This window comes from Ochlerotatus camptorhynchus, unplaced genomic scaffold (genome assembly GCF_037179485.1).
Source record: "Ochlerotatus camptorhynchus isolate MF236.1 unplaced genomic scaffold, CSIRO-AGI_Acam_v1.1 ptg000114l, whole genome shotgun sequence".
In the NCBI taxonomy this organism is placed as follows: Eukaryota; Metazoa; Arthropoda; class Insecta; order Diptera; family Culicidae; genus Ochlerotatus; species Ochlerotatus camptorhynchus.
In genome coordinates, this window is record NW_027040604.1 from 2,385,084 (window position 1) to 2,410,366 (window position 25,283).

The window sequence follows — 25,283 nt, forward strand, 5'->3', positions numbered from 1 at the left end:
TTTCTTATAACTTTTTGCGTTTATTATTTCCTCCGAACATCCTATCACAATATCAGTTGTTTTTGCTTTGTTATGCGTTAAAATACTTCTTTGGCGTTCGCTTTGGAACTGAATCAATAGCTTCTGGGTAGTTTGTATATCCGTACGTACTAATGCTACATCGTATCGACTGAGATGGTTTCGGTTAGCTCTCGCTCGCTCGAAAGTCTCAAATTGCGTTGGTGTGTTGTGTCTGTGCAAAAAGCGCCTCGGTCGGTTCTATCCCCGTACTAAGAGGTAATTGGCACGCGGTGTAATTAACAATGCAACAGTAGGTTGTTATCCGTGTCTACCTAGGCGTTTATACAGGAGCCAAATCAAAGTGAGAAGCCCTCTGTGCTACGGATAAAGGAATTGCGAAATTTGATATGGAAAATTCAGCCACTACTAAATATTGGATTGTGCTACGTTGTCCCGAATGTCACTTTCCCGAATGCCATCAATCAAAAGAAGGCAGAATCTCATCCGGGATAATGTAGCACAACCTACTGACCTACACGCTACGTTAGAGAGTATGCGCTGATTCGAAAGACAGAAATGCGATATGAAACTCCTACTACGGAATCGAAAAAGGAAAGGTACCTACAAATATCGAAAGCTGCTTTTAGCTCACTACTGACTGACTGGTAAGAATTATTATTCTGAGATAATCAACGTTTCTAAATTTGGTTCTATGTTCCGTTATCGCTTCTTCTTTTTGTTCCGGTTAAATCAACAAATTTTGATTCTGCTCTTTCGGTTTTGTAACAATTCCATAAGTCTACTCTGCTCTAATAATTGATCCAGGAACAATTAAGTAATCCTCTGCTATCATTTTACTTGTCAGTTTTGGTTTGCTGATTTGCTTGTTGTAGGTAAGGGAGATTGCAATTGGTTTCTGTTCTGTCTCTATTTGGTAGGATGGGGCAGGATGGGATTTTTGTTTGTATGTCAACATCAAGAGGCTCAATGTTGCCCCAATGCTGCTTCGGACCACCATTGGGCTTGCATTCAACCTGTTGGTTTTGACGAACATAAAAATTAATAAATGTACTAGCTTGTCCATCTTGCCCCACCTTACCCTATTATTATAATTATCATTACTCAGTTAAAGCTTTGTGCATTGTTAAATTGATTGATTGCCACAATGTGTTTCTCCTCGTGGTACGTCCGCAGGATGTGTCCCAGCACCGAGGAGATGTCGTTATCGCTGAGCCACATCGTCATGGTGGATGAATTGTCCAGCATCGACAGGAGCGCTGTTGGGTCATGGAAAGTAAGCTAGATTAATTGGAGCTGTTGATCATGGAGCAAAGCTGAGCTTGACACATCAAATTTGATACACCAAATTTAACTAGTAGATTGTTACACATGTAAGTGCTTCAGGCACATTTTTAGAACTGCTGCTTTGAAAATTGATTTGTCACCGTTCACAAATTAGAATTTTGCATAATGCAAAACGTAAAAGTCCCACCGTGCATCGCCGGCAAAACCCGCGCATACATCGACTATTCGACGCAGCCAGTCGACAACAAAATTTTCTGGTCACTCAAATCGAGTTAAGTGATACAAACTATTGCTCTTCTGTCATTGTATGTGATACAAAAACACCCATCCAAATTTACTTTTATTTATTTAAGAAAATCTTAGCTCAAAAATTGTCCAATGTAAAGTTTGAAATGATGGGTACATGATTGTTACTTCGGTCATTCAGACTGCCTAACATGATTGGTACTCATTTTCTAAAGGCGGGGAAATCTAAAGTTAGGTACTCTACTATGAAATCTGTGAAAGGGAATCTAGTAGCATGTAGAACAGACGGTCCAATGTAACACTCATTGATTATGTCATTGAGAAAAATCGTCCAATGTAACGTGTCCGATGCACAACTTGACTAGTCAAAACGTCCTATGTGGTTATTTCTATGTTGTAGCATGAAATTCAAAGATAAATTGTGATTTTATCGTTTCTACTGAATTTTCAACGTTATTATTCACTGACTCCTTGGGGCAAGACAGCTTTTGATCATGAGTAAAATCGGAGTTAATTTTGAGTAACTCTGAGTAACTCGCGTTGCTCAACATAAAATACACATAGCAACCGATACTGTCAAGCAAAGCAAAGCAACAACATTTTAAACGGTGCGCTTGCAATGCTTTACTGGGAAGATCTTTCAGCAATGAAAGAGCAATTGCACGTGCATGAAAGGAACTACAAGCTGTCCGCTCAAAATCGATGGAAGATATTTATGGTGACCTTACGGAACAGTTCCAGTTGTCTTGCTTTACTGCCATGCCGATGACGTTCTATTACAGGGGGATTTTGTACAATCTCTAGGAGGGTTCCAGTCAATCGCAAAGGGGATTTATGACAGTCTCAGTAGAGATTTCGAACAAGCCTAGGGGGAATTTCAGACAATCCCAGTTCGGTTTCCCAACAATATCAAAGGTAACTTCGGAAAATCCAAAGAAGGAATATGAACTATCCCAGGGAGGATTCCGGACAATCACAGGAAGAATTTCACTCAATATTGAGGGGGGATTCCATATAATCCAGTCAATCCAAAGGTAGATTCTGGACAATCCCAGTATTAAAAAATGGTCGACGATCGCTCATTGACAAACTTCATATAAGTTTCAGAATAGAATCTACAATGAAGTTGGCCAGAACTAACCTATTTGCACCTGGGATGAACAATTAAATAAAAGACTGCATTCAACAATGCTCCTTTTGTGTTAAATATCGATCAACACAACAACACCAGACGATGCAAATTCAACCTGTTCCTGTTCAACCTTTTTCAACTCGTGTCTATTGATGTCTTTTTGCAGGAGTATCAGGGAAAACAACGAGCGCTTCTGGAGATAGTTGACTCTAACTCTGACATTTTCCAGCTAAATATTCTCAGAGATGTGAACCCCTCTTCCTTAATGAATGCTGGTAAATAAAATGTTGCTTTTCACGAAAGAGTTTCCTCATTTCAGGCATGTAGTGCAACAAAATATGAAACCTCTTTGACCGATTTTGTGAGATTGAGTATTAATTTTCCTGAGCTAAATTAATCTCCTGAAAACATTTGGCCAAATTCTTACTTCCTCAGTCTTGAAATCACACCATCTAGTGATTCCCTCCCGGACAATTTACCAAAATTATCATTTCCCGATTCCCATAAAACTAGTTTGACTTCCCGCAGTTTATTCCAAGCAGTTTATATGTACGAAAACCATGTTAAACACAACTTTTGGGGAAAATTGATAGAAATTTCCGGAGAAAGTTTGACGAATCTTTAAATGCGAAGTCAGGAAAGCTTCCTGGCGAAGAATTGAGTGGCTTCCGTGGGGCTAGGTAAAATTAAGTTAAAGAAGAAAACTCAATTTTGAGTAATCCTGATCATGAATCCATGTTGACCAAGTTGACAAAAAAATAATAAAACGGAGCAGACTGGAACCGAACCATGGACGTTGAGATTACGGGGCCCGTGTGTTGACCACTCGTCTATCAACGCTTGTGAAAATTAAATGGTTATTACTCAATAGTTGAGTAAATTTTAACCCACGCCGCTTTTCTGATTCACTCACCTCAAATGATAGAACCCAACGTTGAGTTTGTTTTAACTTAATTTTGAGTATTTTTTTCTTACCGTGTATGTAGTCATTCGTAAGAAACCGACGGTCCAAGTAATCGTTTACGTTTCGACCCTTCTGACATGTTTCCCCTGAAACATTGCGATGAAATACCAAGCTGAACATTGCATTAGGTCCTAAGCGAGGGGCGATTCACTTGTGTATTTTCGATACAGGCCAACGTATTGATGAACGTATTGAAGTATTTTTTATCGAATAAACGTGTATTTTGCGTATTAATGTATTCTTTTGCACTTTTTGAATATATGTAATTTTCTGTGTATTAGAAAAATAAAAGTGTATTTTTATGCATTAATGTATTGAAAATCAGTTATAAGTGTATTCTGTCAATTCAGTGTTTATGTTTACCACTCGAACCGATAATCAAACGGATCAAACTCACAATGTTGACGTTTTGTTTGACAAATGTACAACACACGCTAACTTTGAAATACCCACTGATGAGTAGAATTTCACACAATTTAAAGAAAATAGGTTTAACTCATAAACTCATTAGGGGCTTGACATTAGTTACGTAGACAGATTTTTGGGATTCTTGAGCCACCCCACCCACGTACGTTGACAATTGTCCATACAAAACATTAAAAATGTGTATGGGCCGTGGATAATTGCCAACTAACCCCTCCCCCCCCCCATAGTTCATGAACAGCCCCTTACCTCGCTCATTACGCATAAATAACCATCTGTTACCAAGTCTGTTACGCCTTCGTTACTTAAATTTGGGTCACAACTACTCATTAATGTTTTTTTATTTAATAAACGATTTAAGGCACTTTTCTTAAAAATGGGTGAAATCCTACTCATTAATGCATTGTTTTGTGATTCGATCTCGGATTAAAATATAAAATAATAAATTTACGCATTTTGTCCGAATTCAGCATTTTGATTGTACATATTTCGAATTTTTCGTGCAAATGGCGAATTATCGTGTATTTTTATTATTCGTCTAATATTTGTGTATTTTTTCCGAATTTTGTATTTTTTTGCATTTTTTTGAGTAATGACGAGTTATGATGAATTTTTGTGTATTTTTTTCATTCACGTATTTTCGATTCATTTTTGAGAGCAGTGAATTGCCCCTCGGTCCTAAGTAACAATGACAGATTCTCTACGTCGACTTTCTCTTTGCATCCCCACGGTCATTTAAAGACATTCCCAGGTAATTTCAGCACACAGATCGATAAAAGAACAGGTTGCAGCCGTTTGGGGGCTCAGTTGTCTGCGCCTGCTCCGTCCAATAGATCCGCTACTCGAACGCCAGAAGAGACAACCAATGGTGGATAAAAATAAACATTTGAATAGCGATCTATTGGGGTAGCATGTTAACAATCCGAATACGATGCCTCCGAAAAACGTGTAACGGCAAGTTTGCAATGGCATAAATTAGCCATTTCTTGATGATTTTTATAAATTGTGATACTTCTAGAATTTTTAAAGGAGTTTTTATGGGTTTTGCAAGTGGCCTAAGATCCAAAAATTAGATTACTGGGCACAAATGTTCATAATTAAGTAGAATACAGTCATGGTTCCTATATATGGATCCTGCAGATAACGGAACGGTCCTCCGGAAGATTCGGAACATCTGTAAAATTGGTCGATCCCCGAAACTGATCCCAGAGCTCCGTGTTTTTTTTTTAAACATTAAGAACTGATATATTTTTTTTCCTCTGTTCGGGACCTAACACTACTGCGACCAGTAAATTGATCTATTGTAGTATATCCCGTGTCATTAGTTTAGTGCATGTCGTCTATTGAGAAATGATGAAGTATTCGATTTTTTTACAGTTGCCACTCTTGCATTTATCGCAAGGATCCGACTCTAATTGAAAGGTCCCGCTATTTATACCATTCGGAGTGTTGAAACACCCTCCAAAGGCGCGCTCCTTTGTCAGTCAAAATTGGATTCCTTAGCAACAAAATTAAGGTATGACACCGACCACTTCAAACTAGGGAACAACGAATAGAAGATTAGGAATCACATAGATGAAGACAACTAACTCATTTTTTTTTCCTTGTTTCAAGATCATCCTCGGTAGACAAAGCCGAGTCTTGTCACTATCAACAAGGCATAAAAAGTAACAAGGACTAAGATGTGTTCCTTGGATTACTGAAAAATCCTGTTCCCCTAGTTTGAAGTAGTCAGGACTAGGAATCGGTGGTAGATCTTACATCCCGTAACGTACCACGAAAAGGTGATCTACCCACGTGACGGGGCAAGAACTGATATAAGAAAGAATTTGGGTTCATGACATAAACACGGACCCTGATGGCCATTGGAGCGTACTCAGGAAGATCCGAAACAGCTGTAAAAGTGCCTTTGAATCAAGACATACTTCAAGTCTCCGCGTACATCGTACATGTTAGGCAAAAGATGTGCGTTTTACTTTATACTGTCGCATTAATGCCCCTTCGCTCATTTTCAACTTCTATTCAATTTTCATACTGCCGTACTCTAACGGAACTATCCACCTACCCTCTTCTAAAGATCATTATCTAGCTAATAAATTATCACACTAAAGCTTCATGTTAGCATTTCCATCCAACTCTGTTCTAGAGCTACGCGGTTCTTTCGAAAACACTTGGAACTGTGATATAAGAAAGAATTTGGGGTTGTGACATAAACATGGTCCCAGATGGCTATGGGGCCGTCCTCCGGAAAATCCAAAACATTCGTAAAAGCAACCGGTGAGTAGGGTAACCAACTGATTTTGGACCCCTAGAGGAAGTGAGATCACGTTTATGTCAAAATATGCATAAAAGTTAACCCCCCGTTACTCGCGCTGTTGTACTTTGTACAACACATATGAGTTTTCCATTGCCATTTTGTTGCTGCCAATCGATCTGAAACCAACTTGTATTCCTCAAAAAACTTGTTTTGAACTAAAAAGCTAAACTTTGATTACAATTAACCCCCAAAATGCGGATAATAGAGAAAATGTAAATGGAAACCGCGTAAACGGTGTCCATACTACGTGGGATTGACTTAATTGGTTACAACATGGAATATCTCGAGATCCTGACCAGATAGAAAGTTACTGTCTTCGGCAAAGTTGTTTAGGAGGTCAAAGCCTATTTCTTAGTGTACAATAGTTCAGAATTATCTCACTTCGTGGTGCTAGTATACATGTGAAATTCTCGTGTATAAAATATCTCTAGATCCTGACCAGATAGAAAGTAAATGCCTTCAGCAAAGTTGTTCAGGAAGTCAAGCTCTTTTCGTTGGTGGAGTAGTTCAGAAATTTCACACTACGAGGCGCTAGTATATACGTGTAATTCTCGCATATACAATAGCTCGAGTTCTTGACCAGCTAGAAAGTTACTGTATTGGGCAAACTTGTTCAGGGGGTCAAGACTTTTCGACTGGTGGACAGTAGTTCAAAATTGTCTCACCACGTGGCGTTTGTATACATATACACTTCTCGCATATGATATATCTCGAGATCCTGACCAAATAGAAAGTTACTGTCTTTGAAAAAGTTGTTCAGGAGGTCAAAGCCTATTGCTTGGTGTAGAATAGTTCAGAATTTTCTCACTATGTAGTTCTAGTATACACGTTAAATTCTCTCATATAAAATATCTAGAGAGCATGACAAGATAGAATGTTACTGTCTTGGGCAAAGTTGTTCAGGGGATCAAGGCCTTTTGGCTAGTGGACGGTAGTTCAGAATATTTCACTTCATGGTACTAGTATATACGTGCAATTCTCGCATATGATAAATCTCAAGACCTGCTAAAAATGTACTGTAATCGGCAAAGTTGTCCAGGAGATCAAACCCTATCGTTGGTGGAAAGTACATAATTTTCTCACTAGGTGACGTTGAAAGACACGTGAAATCCTTGCATATAAAATATCTCTGAATGACCCGCATACTAGTGCCACGTAAAGGGAAAATTCTGAATTACTGTACACCAACGAAAAGATCCTAACATCCTGAACAACTTTGCCGAAGACAGTAACTTTCTGTCTGGTCAGGATCCAGAGATATTTTATATGCGAGAATTCCTCATGTATACTAGCGTTGCAAAGTGAGAAAACTCTGAACTTAAGTCCACCAGCAAAAAGGCCTTGACTTCCTGAACAACTTTACCGAAGACAGTAACTTTTTATATGATCAGGATTTCGAGATATTTAATATGAGAATTTCACGTATATACTAGCACCATATAGTGAAAAAAATCTGAACTATAGGCTTTGAACTCCTGAACAACTTTTTCGAAGACAGTAACGTTCTATCTGGTCAGGATTTCGAGATATATCACATGCGAGAACTTCACATGTATACTAGCGCTATGTAGTGAGTAAATTTTGAACTACTGTCCACCAGCAAAAAGGTTATGATCTCTAGAACTACTTTGGCAAAGACAGTAACTTTCTATCTGGTCAGGATCTCGAGATATTCCATGTTGTAACCAATTAAGTCAGAACCCTCGTAGTATGGACACCATTTACGCGGTTTCCATTTACATTTTCTCTATTATCTGCATATTTTGGGGGTTAACTGTAATAAATATTTAGCTTGTTTAGTTAATATCAAGTTTTTTAAGGAATACTCGTTGATTTCAGATCGATTGGTAGCTCGGCTGCAAAATGGAAATGGAAAACTCACACTGTTGTACAAAGTACAACGCGTGAGTACTCGTGTTACAAAAGTTGGCGCGAGTAACGGAGGAAATATAATATAACATAAGGAAACAACTGATCATACCATAAAAAAAATCATTCAGAAGTAAATCTTAATACGGAGACCAATCTCTTAACCAAAATCTTAATACGGAGAGTCATGCTTGCAGTCCATATTATTTTTTGTATGGGCTGTTCATAAACTACGTAGACGATTTTTGAGAGATTTCAACCCCCCCCCCTCCGTAGAAGACAGTCTCAAACACAAAATTTAAAAAATTGTATGGACCGCAGACATCTGCCAAGCGCTCCCACCCCCCTAAAGCGTCTACGTAGTTTATGAACAGCCCCTTAGTTAAATGCGTTTGGGAGATAGGAAAACTTTTGTGGAAAACTAGGGACTAGGAAAACTAGGAAAACTCAGAGTGGACCACTCTACGTGTTTTGCCGTTTTTCCCATTTTGAATCGCCTGATAAACAAGAAATATATTTAAAAACAATGAATTCATATAATTTTGATTGATTTACTTACCAATTTAATCAGAAATCTGAAATAATAGCACAATCGACCAACCGGAATTTTTTTTTGTCGCTCTTTTGATGATTCTCATTTAATAAGTGTCCAAAATAAGTTGGTAACATTTTTTTACGATCTTTTTTGAACACTTTTTATTTAATGCTTTTTAAGTAAAATCTTAAGGTGAAATCTTTATAAACACGTGAAATACATCTTCCAAAGTCAGATAAACTGATTTGATAAAAAAAATCATTGAAATGTATATTTTAGACCCAATTTAAAACAAGTACACTAACGCCGATTCCTCTTGACAAACGTCGAAACATGAAACTTTTTCGATAACATTTTCTAAAACTGCATAAATTGAGCAATTGTAAGCAATTTGAGGTGAACTAATGATCTTGAGACATAGCAAGTAATTGAAAGAATGTAATTACAACATCAACCCAGATGAATTTGAAGAAACTAGACAGTAAGCGAGGAAAATATATGAAAAGGGTCCAAAATATGTAGGGGTCCAATTCAAGTTGGTTACCCTACTCGTGTTTATTTCAGTTACCGTGGGAACGTGATTTGTGATTAGTCTTGGTCCCTTTCAAATTGTATCATTATTTATGTACGGTCCTTATGTTTGAAATGACGTTTTACATTCATCTAGTGGTGGCCGATTTTCATTCGAATAATCGATTAATCGATTAACGAACCGAGAAGTAAAATATTTGTAATCGGTTATATCATGCCGATATAAGCATTAACTTCTTCAGAGCATAATCACCCATCGTTTCAAATATATGCTGCACTCTCATTGGTGAAAAAATGACAGCACAGCGAACAAAAAATAATCGATTAGTTATTAATCGAGTAGTTTAACAATGGGACATCTCTGATTTTGGTGTGATTGTTTTGATAAAAAAGAGCGCAAAATTTCATTCTAGCGAGGGGCCAGCAAAACCACAAAAGAAAGAGGATACTAAAATAGAAAAGGCTGGCGCACAATGCATAAGTTTCCGGGTTTTTTGACAGATAATGCATGGTCTAACTGTCAAAAAACCTGAAACTTATCCATTGTGCGCCGGCCGAAAGTTTTTCCTCCGTCTGTTTCATCTTAGTATTCTTCTTCGGTAAAAGTGGTCCATTCATGAAACTGATCCTACACTGAAGCAAATAGACCTAAGAATTTCATAAGGCTCGACTTATGAACAACATAAATATGAAATTCATAAGCGCGACTTATGAATGATTTTCGGGTAGTAGTTCTTATACGCCTTTAACCATTTCATTTTCACAAGCGTTGAAAGACAAGTGATCAACATACGGGCCCCCTAACCTCAACGTCCATTTACCGGTTCCAGTCTGCTCCGATTTATTATTTTTTCGTCAACATTTTTCATAAGGCAAATCAATGAAATTCACACTCATTTCTTATGGCTAAAATTCACAAGTGTTTCTTATGGAATTCTTACGTTCTTTTGCCTGCGTGCATGGGATCATCCTCCGAAAGATTCGGAACATCCGTAAAAGTGATCCATCCATGAAACTGATTCTAGAGCTCCGCGGTTTTTTTCAAAAACATTAGCAACTGTGATAAAAGAAAGAATTTTGGATCGTGACATAAACCTGGACCTGGATGGCCATAGGACCATCCTCCGGAAGATCCGAAACATCCATAGAAGTCGTCTATCCATGAAAATGATCCTAGAGCTCCGCAGTTTATTTCAAAAATATTAGGCAGTGTGTTATAAGAATGAATTTGGGGTCGTGACATAAACATGAACCTGGATGGCCATTGGAACATCATTCGGAAGATCCGAAACATCCGTAAAAGTGTTTCATACATACAACTGTGAAAAAAAACGAAGTTCTACAATCAGTATCATCGATGCACCACTTTTACGGATCTTCCGGAAGACGGTTTTATGGTCATTCGGGTCCATGTTTATGTTATGACCTTAAATTATTTCTTGTATCACAGCTCCTAATGTTTTTGAAAAAAAACTGCGGAGCTTTAGGACCAGTTTCATTTCATTTCATTTCAGGTTGACTTCTTTTACGGACGTTCTGGACCTACCAGAGGACTGCCCGATGGCCATCCGGGTTCATGTTTATGTCATGAACCCAAATTCATTATTATATCACAGTTTCAAATGCTTTCGAAAAACCGTAGAACCATAGAGGTAACTCTAAGACCAAAAGGTCCCGAAGAAACGAGCTCAACTTTTTGGCTCAGCTCTGGTATTATCTTCGGTCCCAAGCTAATCGATTCACCCCTCGAAACATAGGAAAATCCACTAACCCCTCATTTTATCTGTCAAACTTTCATAGCGAATCAAAACAAACATAGTGTAGTGCTGGAATTTATACTAGAATGGGGTACGTTAGTCGATTTGCTTGGGACCAATAGGCTAGTCAAGTAGTGAGCCAATTTGAAATCGTTAGTTTCGTATTGATTGTTGATAGAACTCTAGGATCAGTTTCGTGGATTGACCACTTTTACGGATGTTCCGGATCTTTCGGAGGACAGTCTCATGGCTATCAGTGTCCATGTTTGTCACGACCTCAAATTTATTCTATCATTACAGCTCCTAGTGTTTTTTTTTCTAAATCTGCGGAGCTCTAGGATCAGTTTCATAGATTGAACACTTTTACGGAGGACTGTCCGATGGCCATCCGGGTCCATGTTTATGTCATGAACCCAAATTCTTTCTTATATCACTGAGTACTGCGGAGTAAATCGATTTCATTTTGCAAGCCAATGGAAAACTGCTTGAAAATTTGTTTAAGTTTAAAATTGGTTTGTTCTTTCTCAGTTGATTCCCGCCAAAAGCTCTGAGCCAGGAGTGCTCGAGCCCCCATGACTCTATCAAAGATTGTTTACATACATCTTTCGTCAAAGTATGTTTTACTGCAATTGAAAACTCAGCTGAGTCATAAAAACTATGCTGGTTTTTATACTTTCATCATTGAGCCTGTTGGTTTTGTCTTTGAGCTTACAATTAAGAATGTGTTATGAAAAAGTATGAATCATTTTTATGAGATTGCAATGCTTGACGAGAGGTAAGAACAGTAACTGAGTTTGTTGCTTCTGAATGTTTGGCTCCCGTTTGACAGTTCTGACTGGCTCCCAAGTGACAAGCACATTGAGTGAGTCCGCAGTACCCAGTTATATCACAGTTCCTAATGTTTTCGAAAAACCGTGGAGTTCTAGGATCAGGTTTATGGATACACCACTTTTACGGATGTTCCGGATCTTTCGAGGACTGTTCCGTTATCTCCAGGTTTCATATATAGGAACCAAGACTGTATTCTGGCCCATTATGAACATTTGTGCCCATTAAACTAAATTATGGATCTTAAGCCACTTGCAAAACCCATAAACACACCTTTAAAAAAACGTGAAACGACTCTTTCCGCTTTTGAAAAAAGTTGACGACCCTATTTTCAATCTTTCTGCAATTAAAATAACCAAGGAATTCTAGAGGTACCACAATTTTTGAAATTCATCAAGAAATGACTAAGTTATGTAATTGCAAACATGCTGTTACACGTTTTTCGGAGGCTTCGTAGTCGACGTTAGTCTCCGAGATCCCGAATTCTAAAGGGCTTTTAATAAAAATAAAATGATTTTGTATCCCTCTAGCATGGCTATTTGTTGATCGGATTAATATCGTTGTCTTCTTCAAAACTTCATCGTCTTGATCTAAAAAAAAAGAAAATCGCCACTCGATCAAGCCAAATTCAAAGGTGTGATGTCGCATCAAATATTTTTTTTTTTATTTTTCACCCATTAGACTCAATTATTTAGAAAAACAATTCATAGTTAAAATCATAACTCTAAACGACACAATTATTTAATTGATTTTCTATAGTTAAATTTCAACAAACTTTTGGTCCGCTACATCACAACTGGCATCACTAGTGTGCATCTTTCAAAATGTAAAGATACAGACAAGCCCTGGGACCTGGTTGCAAATTAAGCAATCCTCAAGGTTATGCCAATGCCCAGGGCTCTACGTCTTCTTTCTTATTGCATATAAAAAGAAGATCATCGGCATATCCTAATATGCATGGTAATTTGATGGTGACCTCATGTGACAGTTTTAGTTCCGGCATGAACTCCTTAACTGACATCAGCACGTGATGGAGCATCAATATAAAGAGCTGCGGACTGAGCCTTGTTTAACTCCTCGTGACTTTTGGAATATTGCTGTTCTTTGTCCACACCATTGGATCGAAGTTTCTTCATGAAGCCAGGCTGAGACAATTCGATTCACCAGTGCTTTTGACGCTCCCAACTCTAGTAGTATTGTTCCTGCCATTGATATATCAAGCCTGTCGAATGCCTGTTTCAGGTCTAGAGACACCAGTATTGTCTTGCAGCCTTCCTCCATCTTTCATCAAGGATCCTCCGCAGAACGAATATCTCGTCCGATGCACTTCTTTTGGACTGAAATTCCAGTTGATAACCAGGAATAGGTTCAATTTGTTTCCTCAGACAATGCAGCAGAATGTTGGCATACATTTTTACAGGGACAGAGTGTGATGCTCCTAAAGTCTTCGATGCTTTGTGGGTTCGGTATTTTTGATATCGGAACCGATACCGTTTCCATTCATGACAACTTTGACGTTGTGGTTTCCTCTAGCAGTTCTTCCGTCCCGTATTTAAAGAACTCATTGTAAAGGTTGTCAATTGTTCCTCGATTCCCAGATGTTGTTTCTGATCTCTTCTTTGATCGGTTCTGCTCCCGCATCACGGCCATCATCTTCCGTCGACGTATTAAGCTGGGAATTTGAATTTTCGGTCGTGAGGTCTTGCATTTTTTGATTCCATCTCTGTGTTGGTACTACTGACAGACCTTATTTTCTGATTCAGGAGTCTTCTATCATTTTTGCCTTTGTTAGCGAGTCTAATATTTTTCGAATATTTGCACTAGAGAAAAGTAATTTTTTAGACTAAAATGACAAATGCATTAAGCCTGCAACAGAGGTTGATTTTTAAATGGGGGTAGCCACATTGTCCCACTGGATATTACATATGACTCAGATGTAGCTGAAAACAGAAAATTATACAAATAGGTATCTTTAATCGCCATTTACTCAATACGACGTATTTTCCAAATGGAACTGAGATGCGAGTACCGGCAGTGTAGCGATTATGTATAATGTTCATTCAAATGTACCAAACGTTCTTTTGCCAAAAACTCGTTTTGACTCATGCAAAATTGCCGCAATTTTGATGTGTCTGCTTCCTCCAATTGTTAATCCAAGCCACTTACCGATAAACATCTTTGGATTTCCTAAGCTAATTTGTACTTGGGGTGAGGCTAACAGTACTTGCAGTATCGGCGAATCCTGAGGCAGTCCATCACGCAGTTCGGTTAAACTTTTACTTCGATTACCCAGTAGCCACTCACACTGAAACAATCGACGTTGATTTATTCAGTCGCCGTCCCGATTCCATGTTAAACTTACCGCCGCAGCTTGATTATTCCTGGTGGCCACCAGCGCTTCCCGAACGCTGTTTTCATTGAAACCCATCTCGACAATCGAAACTACCATCTCCGCAGCCGGGTAAACATCTCGATCCGAATACTGTCGTATGATTTCCAGCAAAGCATCAACATGGTCAATCTTTCTGCTGAATCGAGCCAGTTCGTCTTTGCCCTGCTGTTGTGTTGCACTTTCGCCGTCATGATCATCACCGTTACCAATAGGACTACCACATCTCGAGGAAGTATATGAGGTATTTACAGGTTCTTCGATGTCTTGTTCTTCTACAGCAAGTGGCGGTAGATTAGTATCAATGGTACAATCTTCACCACTAGTCGTTGCCTCGTTGTTCGCGCTGCCAGCAGCAATCGTTGTCGAGCTTGTGGTTTCTCTAGTACTTGTATCACAGTTTAGCAGCTTCACCGAGCTATCGTTTTGTATCAGCCAATCCAGAGCGGCAGGGAACACATTCCTGAAATGAACGGCAGTTGTAATTTTAAACTATGCCATCGACTACACGAAGCACATACTTGGTGATTTCCATTGCTTGATGAATTTTATCCAACGAGAAACCCATCTCCAGCAAGGTATCGATCGATCGGACCTGATGCCGGCGACGATTGGTCAGCCTTTGGTTGAACAGTACAAGCAACTTCTCCGCACAGGTTCCTGGACCTATCACGAAAGCCGATGCACGTGCTAGCGAAATTAGGATTCTCCGGAGATCTTGCTGTAACTAGAGGGGTGTGGTTTCAATTAGAATGAGAAAGCTTCTCAATAGAGGTAAACAGATTACATCAGTTTGCAGCATCCCCACGTTGAAATTGGCCGTTGCCTGACTGGTACGAGACAAGGGAATGTGCTTGGTAGCCGCCAGTACCTCTGCTATGGTTGGTCCTTTGAGGCTCTCTTCCGAAGGCATAAAATCGGTACGTTTCACCACCAGCAAAAATTCCTCTGTGAAATAAAGTCATTCATCTGCGATAAGATTATTGCCCAATTACGTAATCGTACAACTTCAAATTAACAGCTGCCATAAAAGTAGGAAAGAACTAAAGAACAAGCCATTATGGCGCTCGAAGCAATCAATCATTCAAACCCAAATGCTAATCTGCGTCCAATTAACATATCCTTTCACTTGCCCCTTGCTTTTCCCTGTAATCTTATTAATAACTCACCCTCATTTCGAACACCCAGCTTTTGCAATGTGTCCCCATCCTGAAAGGCCGTACGGTTTCGCGCTCGTATTAATTTGTACTTCCCGACCAGCTGTTCGATGTCGGACGAGAAATGGGGCAAAGAAAACGAACAACTAGCAAACTGTTCCAGTGCGTGGCTCTTCAGCTGACTGCCACTACATTCCTGGGGAACTTCGACGCAAACGATTCCGCCGCGTGGGCTGATGATGCGCAACAGACGCGTCCTTCGACCTCGGCGCTGCAGGGAACAGCCTTCCTCGGCGGAAAGGGTACACTCGGATGCGGAGCTCGTTCCCGGCCGTCCCAAGCAAGTGGTGCCGAGTCTGTGGAAAAACGAAACGAAACGAGCTCAGTCAGATCGATGTACGGGATAATGGGACGGTAGGGTGACAGTGCATAATGTTGAAAAAAAGTGGTATGAGTAAATATTGTAAAAAAAGAGTATTTATAAATCTACAATACACATTCCCCCCCCCCCTATTCTGCGAGTCACGTGACTCTCTCTCACCGGTGAGGTGACAATAGTCACCTCGTGTGAGGTGACTCTCCATTTGATTTGCATGGAGAGTCACCTCACACGAGGTGACAATTATCACCCTACCGGTGACAGAGAGTCACGTGACTCGCAGAATAAGGGGGATTATCTCATTGTTTTATTTTCTCTGGGAGAATGTCTACCCAACACTGCGTGAAAGAGAAAGTCGACGAAGAGAATCGATCAATGTTACTTAGGACCTAATGCAATGTTCAGCTTGAAATAGTGCCCTCCTTTCGACACATTTCATCGACGATATTCTCCACGTTAGGGACGGGCATCTCCCTTTGCACTGCCTCGAACCTTGGAGAGTCGAAGACCACATGCTCTACGTTGCCACACTCCGGACAGAGGGGTAACGCTGCGTATCCGACCCGATGCAGGTATTTCCTAAAGCAGTCGTTCCCAGACAGGAACTGCTTTAGGTGGAACTTGACTTCTCTGTGTTTTCTATTCACCCAGGTCGAAAGAATCGGTATTAGTCTATGTGTCCATCTACCGTTCTCCGCCGTGTTCCACTCCTGTTGCCACTTAGCGAACGACTCCTTTCTCACAACTTAATCTTGCTGGTGTTTCGTGGAAACCTTCCCACACCTGGACGCCGGAGGTTCTGCTTTCCATTCTGGATCAGTTAACCTTCTCGACAGCTATAGTGCAACTACGTTATCTAAAATCAATTCGATGGTTAACGAGAACAATCGTAGCTTAGACCTCTGTTTCGTAAGCGCTCAGGATGCGGCTCCATTCATCTCGTCGGCTCCTTCTCCACTCGTCAAGAAGATCCTCATCATTCTCCTTTGGTTATTACTGTTGAAGACAATAACATCCAGGATTTTGAAGACATCTCCTCTACGGGGTCTTGCAATTTCCGGAAAGCCGATCATCGTAGCATCGCCGATGTGCTGTCAAGCATTGACTGGGAAAACACGCTCGATTCCGATAACGTCGAAACTACTGCTCAAACTATTTCACATGTCTTGGCTTATGTCATTGACAGACACGTCCGTTCACCAGATTGCATTGCACCCCCCTTCGCAAACTAACGAATTGAAAAAGCTGAAATCGATCCAGAGAGCCGCGTTGTGGAAATTCACTTCATATCGCACGTTGTCGCTGAAACGTCACTACGTTAAGCTCAAGCAAATTAACCGTTGATGCTACTTGCATTATCTGCGAGGGATTCAAAAGAAATTCAAGTCCCACCCGAAATCTTTCTAGAAGTACGTGAAGGAGCAGCGTAGAGAGTTCGGTCTACCATCATCCATAATATTGAACGACGAAGTCGCTTGTACTCCAACAAGTTTGCAAGTGTCTTCTCTGAAGAGAGCTTAACCAACGAATACGTGACCCTAGCAGCGAGCAACGTCCCACTTTCCGGTCAACTTCTGGGTTGAATTGTTATCAACGCCGAAGTGATAACGACTGCCGCACTAAAACTAAAGCCTTCCTTCAACCCTGGTCCGGATGGTGTTCGTTCAGTCTTTCTGAAAAAGAACCTGTCACCACTACAACATCTGTTTCGATAATCCATCTCGTGTGGCATTTTTCCATTAAATCGATAATTATCCTGGAATTACATCGTTCTGTGCAATTTCGACACAATTCGAGTTAGTCATCTTAGAGCCTCTGCTCTCCAATTGCAAGCAGTATCTAACCGAAAATCAACATGGCTTCACCTCCGGTCGATCTACTACCACTAATCTTCTGTGTCTGACATCGTACATCACGCAAAGTATGGTTGAAGGTCACAAATTGACGTCATCTACACTGACTTGTCTGCTGCCTTCGATAAGATCAATCACGCCATCGCGATCGCCAAATTGGATAGACTTATATCTCGCCGATCGTCAGTTGGTGGTAACCTATGGTGAATACCTCAAGGAAGTCATCTGGGACCGTTGATCTTCTTACTTTACTTCAATGACGTGAATTTAGTTATCGAAGGTCCACGACTATCGTATGCAGACGATCTCAAAATCTACTCACGGATCCGCTCGATCGATGATTGTAAATTTCTCCAACGTCAGTTTGAAGCATTTGACAGCTGGTGCCATTTGAACCGAATGATGGGTGTATCTTGCGAAGTGTTCAGTCATCAACTTTATTCGAAAGAAAGAACCAGTTATTTTCCACTATGCTCTCCGGGACACCATTATTGAACGTGTGAGCCATGTAAAAGATCTAGGTGTCATCCTGGACTCTCAACTTACATACAAGCAACACATCTCGTACGTCGTAGACAAGTCGTCAAATACATTGGGCTTTATCTTCAGAACAGTTAAGAATTTCTCCGACATCCATTGCCTTAAGTCACTGTATTGCTCCCTTGTACGCTCCATTCTAGAATATTGTTCTGTGGTTTGGAGTCCGAACTACAAGAATGGTACTGAGAGAGTCGAGTCCGTTCAACGCCGCTTTCTGCGATACACTTTGAGAATGTTACCCGTTTCATTTGCCCAGTTTTGAAAGTCGCTGCCAGCTGATTGAATTGGAGTCTCTTCGCACCAGAAGAGATTCTTCAAAAGCCCTGCTTATCGCGGACACGTTACATGGCAGAATTGATTGCCCCGAAATCTTGGATCAATTAATTAATTAATTTAGCTTTATTTAGGAGGCTTTCAGCCTTAGGCTGGTTCGCCTCCGACTATCTTGGATCAAGTAAACATTAATGTCCAACTCTGAATGCTTCGTTACAATGTTATGATAATAATGCCACTACGTCGGACAAACTCTATGCAATCAACGGTGCAATTGGCGGACTGCAACGAGTTTCTTCAGTATTCGATTTCACCTGCCACCTGAAGTGTTTGCGGAGACGTTTCTTTTCATTTTTCTCTAGAAATGTAAATCGTCAATGATCATGTTTTAATGTTTTATAGTATTAACTAATGACTTACTTTAATTTTAATTTTAAGTTAAACCATCATCGGGAGTCTGTTGATGTTAACAAATAAATAAATAAATAAACTTTCCGTACTCTTCTGGCTTCTCTCCGTCTGTAGCACTCGCTGTCCTACGCCCAGGGTTATGCCGATAGGGATCATTCCGGCAATAACGCATACTGCTTCCGACGAGATGGTTCTGTATGCACTCACGACTCGCATGGCCATGAGCCGGAACGTACTGCTCAGTTTCCTTTGGTTCTGCTTCGTTTCCAGCACTGCAACCCAGACTGGACCTTCATATCTCAGTATCGTCAATGACACACTAGCTAGAAGACGCATCTTGCTACTGCTGGGACCAAAGTTGTTCGGCATGATAGTAGCTATCGCGTTGATGGCCTCCGAAGCCTTCTCACAGGCATATTCGACATAGCTCTTGAAGTTTAGCCGGTCATCACTCCCAGTTATTTCAACACGCGCTTCGAGGCTATGGCGTGCTTCTCGACGGTGATATTCTGCACGCTGCAACGCTTTACAGTTACTGATCAATAGCACTTCCGTTTTGTGATGGGCTATATGCAGCTTTGCTCCTTGCATCCAGTTACCAATCATGTCGATCGCCTCAGTTGCCAACATTTCCACCTCTTCCAGCATCTCGCCTGTTACCGTCAAGATGACGTTGTCCGCAAAGCCAACGATCTCTACTCCTTTAGGCAGCTTCAGCGTTTGCACGCCGTTGTATCTATGGTTGTACATCCCGTTCCAAAGCGTTGGACCAAAGAGGAGCCTTGTGGAACTCCCGCTGTGATCCTAATCGATCTCTGGCCCATGTCTGTCTCGAAGACCAGAACCCGGTTCTGGAAGTAACTCCTCAAGTACAGGTAGTCAGGGACCCTCATTCTATGCAGTCGATCGGTATCACATTTTATAGACCAGTAATGACTGGAAGAAGGTGATCTGGTCAAACGAGACGAAAGTAATGCTATTTGAGTCTGATGGTATCAATACCCTGCGGCCAATTCAATCTTTGTTTGATATTTTTTGCGGACAACCATGGCTTCTTAAGAGCTACTCTGTCCTTAAGACCTTTCTTATGAAGACGATTTCGTACGGATTGTGATAGCAGTTGAATGGAAAACTCGCTTTCAATCTGTTTCGCAATTTTTGGAGCTGATAGTCCAGCTCCGCCTTCTTCACGATAGCTCTGTCAATTCGGCCAGTTGCCTTTGAAGGACGCCCCGATCGCTTAGCTGGTGAGATAGAACCACGCTTTTTGTACATCTGCACAATTCTAGCGACCGTATCTGTGTGAAGCTGGACAATATCGGCAAAATCACGGTAGCTTTTTGCAGTTTTGTGATATTCAATAATCAAATTTCGGATACTGATCGAAATTTGTGCTTTTTTGGGCATTTTGCAACAAATAACTTTACTTAATAACTCAATTTAGATTTCAAAACAAAACTGTATCAGGAATCAAAAGTAAATACTTCCATCATGAATTACCGGAAAATTGCTCTAGTTTCGGCAGACGTATTTGCTTTTATTATTTTAAATAAAATGAGAAAGAGAAGGTGAACTTTGTGGAGTAGGAAATGGTTGCTCAGGAGGAACACCGGCAGGGATTTGGCTCATCTTGTCCATCAAGAGCTGCGATATGAAGATGAAAATGGATTTCAAAACTTCGCCAGGATGTCGATAGACAAGCTAGTGGGAAAAGTTCTCACTAGATATACATGATTCCTTGAGTTCTGAAAATTTCTGTTAACAACTCAATTCTGCAAGGTCTTCAAACCTTCAGACGTCCCTGAAGTTTTGTTTCTGTTCTCCGGTATAATTTCCTTAAAAATCAACAATCTTTCCTGACAATCTGCAAATGTCTCGGTAGTTCTACAGATTTCTTTGAAGTTCTGTGTGTTCTTCAGAAGTTCAGCAAATTTTCCTAAAAACCTACAAAGTTCCTGAATCCCTGAAGATTTAAGATCCTTGAAGATCAAGAATTATCTCTGATGTTCACAACATTTCTAATAATCTACAAACTTCTCGAAAGTTCTGAAATTTTCTCTGCAGGTTTTCATGATTCAATGAATATCTGCAAATATCTCTGAACATCTATACAATTTTCTAAAGAATTAAAAGATTATCTAGAAATTTTTGAACTTTCCGGAAGTTTTAGGATGTATTCTAAAGTTTTTCTAATTTTTCTGAAGCTGTGCAAATATCTCTAAAGATCAGCGAACTTACCTGAAGTTCTGTGAATGTCTTTCAAAATTCAAGAACCGCAGTAAAATTCTGAAAATTTATTTAAACATCTGCTAATTTTTGAATAGATTTACGACCTACCCTCTGAACTTTTCTAAAGTTCCTAAAATTTATTTCAAATTCTGTAAAGTTTTCTGAAGTACTGTATTTCTGCTCTAAAGATCTACGAACTGCCCTGAAGTTCAATAAATTTCACAGTAGATCTCCGAACTTTTCTAAAGTAATTTAAATTTCTTTGTGGATTCTTGATCTAAAGATCGGCGAACTTTCCCGAAGATCTGCGAGTTTTGCTGAAGTTTTGCAAATTTTTCTAAAAACGTACGAATTTTCTGACGTTCTACAGACTTCTCTTAAGGTCTACGGACTTCTCTGAAGTTCTTTAGATTTATCTATTTCCGACTTCCATGGAGTTCTGCTAAATATTGTACTTTTGTACTTCGCTGCGATTTGTTTTTGGAATTGATGTGCTTTTCTGACATTTAACGAATTTTTCTGAAGATCTCACATTTGTGTGAAACTTTCCGTCAAATTCCTGCAAATATCTTTAAAGTTCTGTAAAAATGTCTTAAGCTCCGTAGCTCAATTCCCAAGATCTACAAAAAAAAACTTGAGGCTCCATAAATTTCTCAGTAGATCTGCAAACTTCTCTGATGTTTTGTAAATTCCTCTAGGGTTACCCTGAAGATTTGAAAATTTCCTTGAAGATTACCTAAAGTTGTCAAAATTTATCAGAAAATATTTGAGCTTCCTTGAAGTTTTAAATGTCTCTCTCAAGATCTACAAATTTTCCTGAAATCGTGTAAATATTTATTTTTTTTAAATCCCTGAAGTTCTGCAATTTTTACTGAAGATCCATTAACATTTCTGAGATGCTTGTGATTTTTTCAGAAGTCCTGTGATTTTTTTCAAAGTTCTGTAGCTTTGTTCTGAAGATCTACAAACTTTTGTGATGTTGAATAATGTTTCGAGGATCTCCAAACTTCTGTGAAATACTTAATATTTCACTGTAGATTCTTGGACTTGTCTGAAATTATGCGAATTTCCCTGAAGATTTGTAAAATTTCGCTTATTGTTTTACAAATTGATTTGAAATTATTTTTGCTTGCTTGAAGTTTTGAAAATTTCTTTGAACATTTATCTGAAGATCTTGTCATTTATAGAGAGGTCTTCTGATTTTGTTTTTATGAATTTCTGTTAATAACTTTTAATTTGTTTGTAGTTCTGTTCTCAAGAACTACCCTGAAGCTCAACAAATTTCTCAGTAGATCTCCGACCCTCTCTGAAGCTAAAAAAAAAATTCTATGTTGGGTCTCAGACCTGCTGTCTGGCATGCTTATTCTTATACAATACATGCTTCGTATGCTTCCTTTTGACGGTTGCCAGTCTCTCTTTTTCGGCTGTTTCCTTTTTACGACGATTTTTAACCTCCACATACAAATCAGCGAAGAGCGAGCGTGACAAGACTCTCTGAATGAACTTGTCTCGTTCGCACACGTTGTTTTAGCTGTCAGATGCTTGTCAAGTTCAGTGTCCTTAAGAAACGTTTCGAGCAACTGAACGAAAAACTTCTTTTGAATTACGAATGAAGTGATAATTGGAAAATTCCCTGAATATTCCAGGTTTTTCCAGAAAAAATAAAATTCCCTGTAAATTCCCGGTTTTCCAGGTAGTAGACACCCTGTTACTACTTGTTTTTGTAGTTGTAATTACTCATAAATGGGTAAAATTTTACTCATTTAATAGGTAGTCCCAGTTTCCCTCGAAAATGCTTACTTTGTAGTCGTTATAGGGTATTTTGCGGTTACCGTGTAAAACTCTGTAAAACACACTTAAATCGTAGTATCCGTTTGGGGGTGGATAAACTTTTTTTGCGTATTTTTTTCTTAATTTATCACATGAAAATCTCAAGAAAAGATATAAACGCCGTATTTTCAATGACATTGATAAATCATGGAGAAACACTCATAAAATTAAACTGATTTTCACCAGAAAAACAAAAAAAATGTAAATTGGGGGTGGATAAACTTTTTACATAGGCAATCATAGATTATCTTACCTCGCTTCCCTAAATGTGACGTGAGCAATATTGTCGAAATTTAAATAAGTATGAAGGGATTTGACCCATAGGTAGCTAATTTCAGGTTTTTTTTTTTATCATACTTTCGGCGCCCTATTCTTCGATACAATCGATGTAAATATTTACATTATTTGACAAATCTCAGGTAATCATGACAGCAGTTGGTCTCTTTTCTTCATTCATATTGTTTTCAATAATCAAACGTTATGATTACCTGGGTTTTGTCAAAAAAGGTAAATATTTACGTTGTTTTTACCAAAGAATAGTACACACAGCGTAAATGTTTACCTTTTTTTTTAAAAAAAAAATCAGGTAATCATGACCAGTGCTGTAAATTCTCAAAATCATTTGAACATTTTTGATGAAAATGAGAAAAGTAGCTATTCGCTATCAAAGGGGACCTCCTCCGGGGTGATATCAGTTGCTTAGTCATTTGACGAAGAATTGATTGAATGGTTGTAGTGGTTCATCTTCAATCGAATGATATGAAAATTTACAGCACTGATCATGACAGATCCTGACGTAGTAGGTTTTTTTTTCAAACGTATTGTTTTCAAAGATCGAAATGTCATGCTTACCATGAGATTAGCCAATGATGTAAATATTTATACGTCGTGCATTGAAGAATACCACTGAAACGCTGCAAACATGTTTGATTTTTCAAACAACATCCTCATCTTGGAGTACCTACCGCAAATTTTGTGGGTTGTATACTGCCCATAATCGCATACCAGTCCCATCTTTGCTTGATATGCTTTCAATATGGGACTGTTAAGCGAATAGTGATAGCCACTCCGACATCTGATTAATTTTTTATCTCGTGGTCGACTGGCGAGAAAGCAATAAAATCAACGAATAAAAGCCAACCTCGCTCACCTTTGACATCGAACATTGAGGCTGCCACCACTTTCACCCACGGTGCGGTCCTGATCTGCCCTACCGCCAAATCGAGGTGCAAACCAAGAAACAATGAATTTACGAATTCGCCTCATCACTTATGAATGGAACAAAAACAACAGCAGTGCAAAAAAAAAAGTACTACGGCAACGAAAACAGAAATGTGCAAAAACTTACTTTGATCGATCGGCGGAAGTTGTAGCCTGCTGCTGCTGCTGTTGTTGTTGATGACGATGATGATGGTGATGATGCTTGGAAGAAAATCGAATATTTCGCGAAGGACTGCCGCGGAGGCTCGATCCAGCTGGCGAGGAAGACGATGCATTAGTTGCTACGGACGAACTGCTAGCACTTCCCATGGAAGCAGTTTCTCCTGCGGCAGCGGAGGCGTCGCGTTGCTGCTTCCTGGACTGCTGCCAGCGAGCCTTCCGTTCGGCAATCTTCTCTCGCATCCATGGAATCATCCTTACCGACGTTGCACGGTGATTGCACTCTAGCTTCTACTCTACTTTGGCCGCGGAAACTACACATACGACGCCCCAATTAGGTCATATGCAAATTTTTCACACCGATCCTTGCCACAAGCACATATTTGGGGGGGCCTGTTCCCTAGTGGGAAAACAACATTGTCGATAAATTTTCTCTTCTCTGCCTGGTTTTCTGGTCAGCACGCGCTTGTGTTCCTTTCTAACCGAGATGTATTACTGCTCTGTGCCTGTATTAGGTATGACCAGAACCATCCGACCGTAACAACGTTTATGCTTGGCACACGCGAAGACTCACACCAAACTACTTCTGTTGAAAAATATGTTGCGGAAAATGCTCAAGGAATAATGTTGCTACACAGCATATCGGCTGTAAACAAACGAACATGAACTGTCATAGAGATTGCTAAAGTATGATTGTGTAAGTGATTTGTATTCATCGGGAAAATTTTCCGCTATGAAGTTTTTTTTTCCCGATGAAAACATTTTGCGTATACGTATACGTGACGCACACTACGTACGACAAACGTCAGCAATCTCTATTATGTTGTGCGAAGCTGGAAAAACCACCCACCCGAGGGGTAGGAATGTTGCAGTGGGTCACATTGTGTCAGCATCAGCGCTAACAATTTAAATGCTCCTGAAACATAGAAAATATT

General features: G+C 39.7%; 1 protein-coding gene across 1 annotated transcript; it reads right to left on the reverse strand.

Moving 5' to 3' along the window:
- On the reverse strand, positions 1 to 24,948 carry Kpc2 (Kip1 ubiquitination-promoting complex subunit 2). Its single transcript, XM_065220044.1, has 8 exons — positions 24,317 to 24,948; positions 15,466 to 15,809; positions 15,084 to 15,244; positions 14,818 to 15,023; positions 14,270 to 14,759; positions 14,074 to 14,212; positions 1,100 to 1,277; positions 1 to 1,034 (listed from the first exon to the last, which is right to left on the reverse strand). Exons 1-7 carry the CDS (start codon positions 24,601 to 24,603, stop codon positions 1,123 to 1,125), a joined length of 1,782 nt encoding a protein of 593 aa, XP_065076116.1. The 5' UTR covers positions 24,604 to 24,948; the 3' UTR covers positions 1 to 1,034; positions 1,100 to 1,122.
- Positions 24,949 to 25,283: the final 335 nt, after the last annotated feature.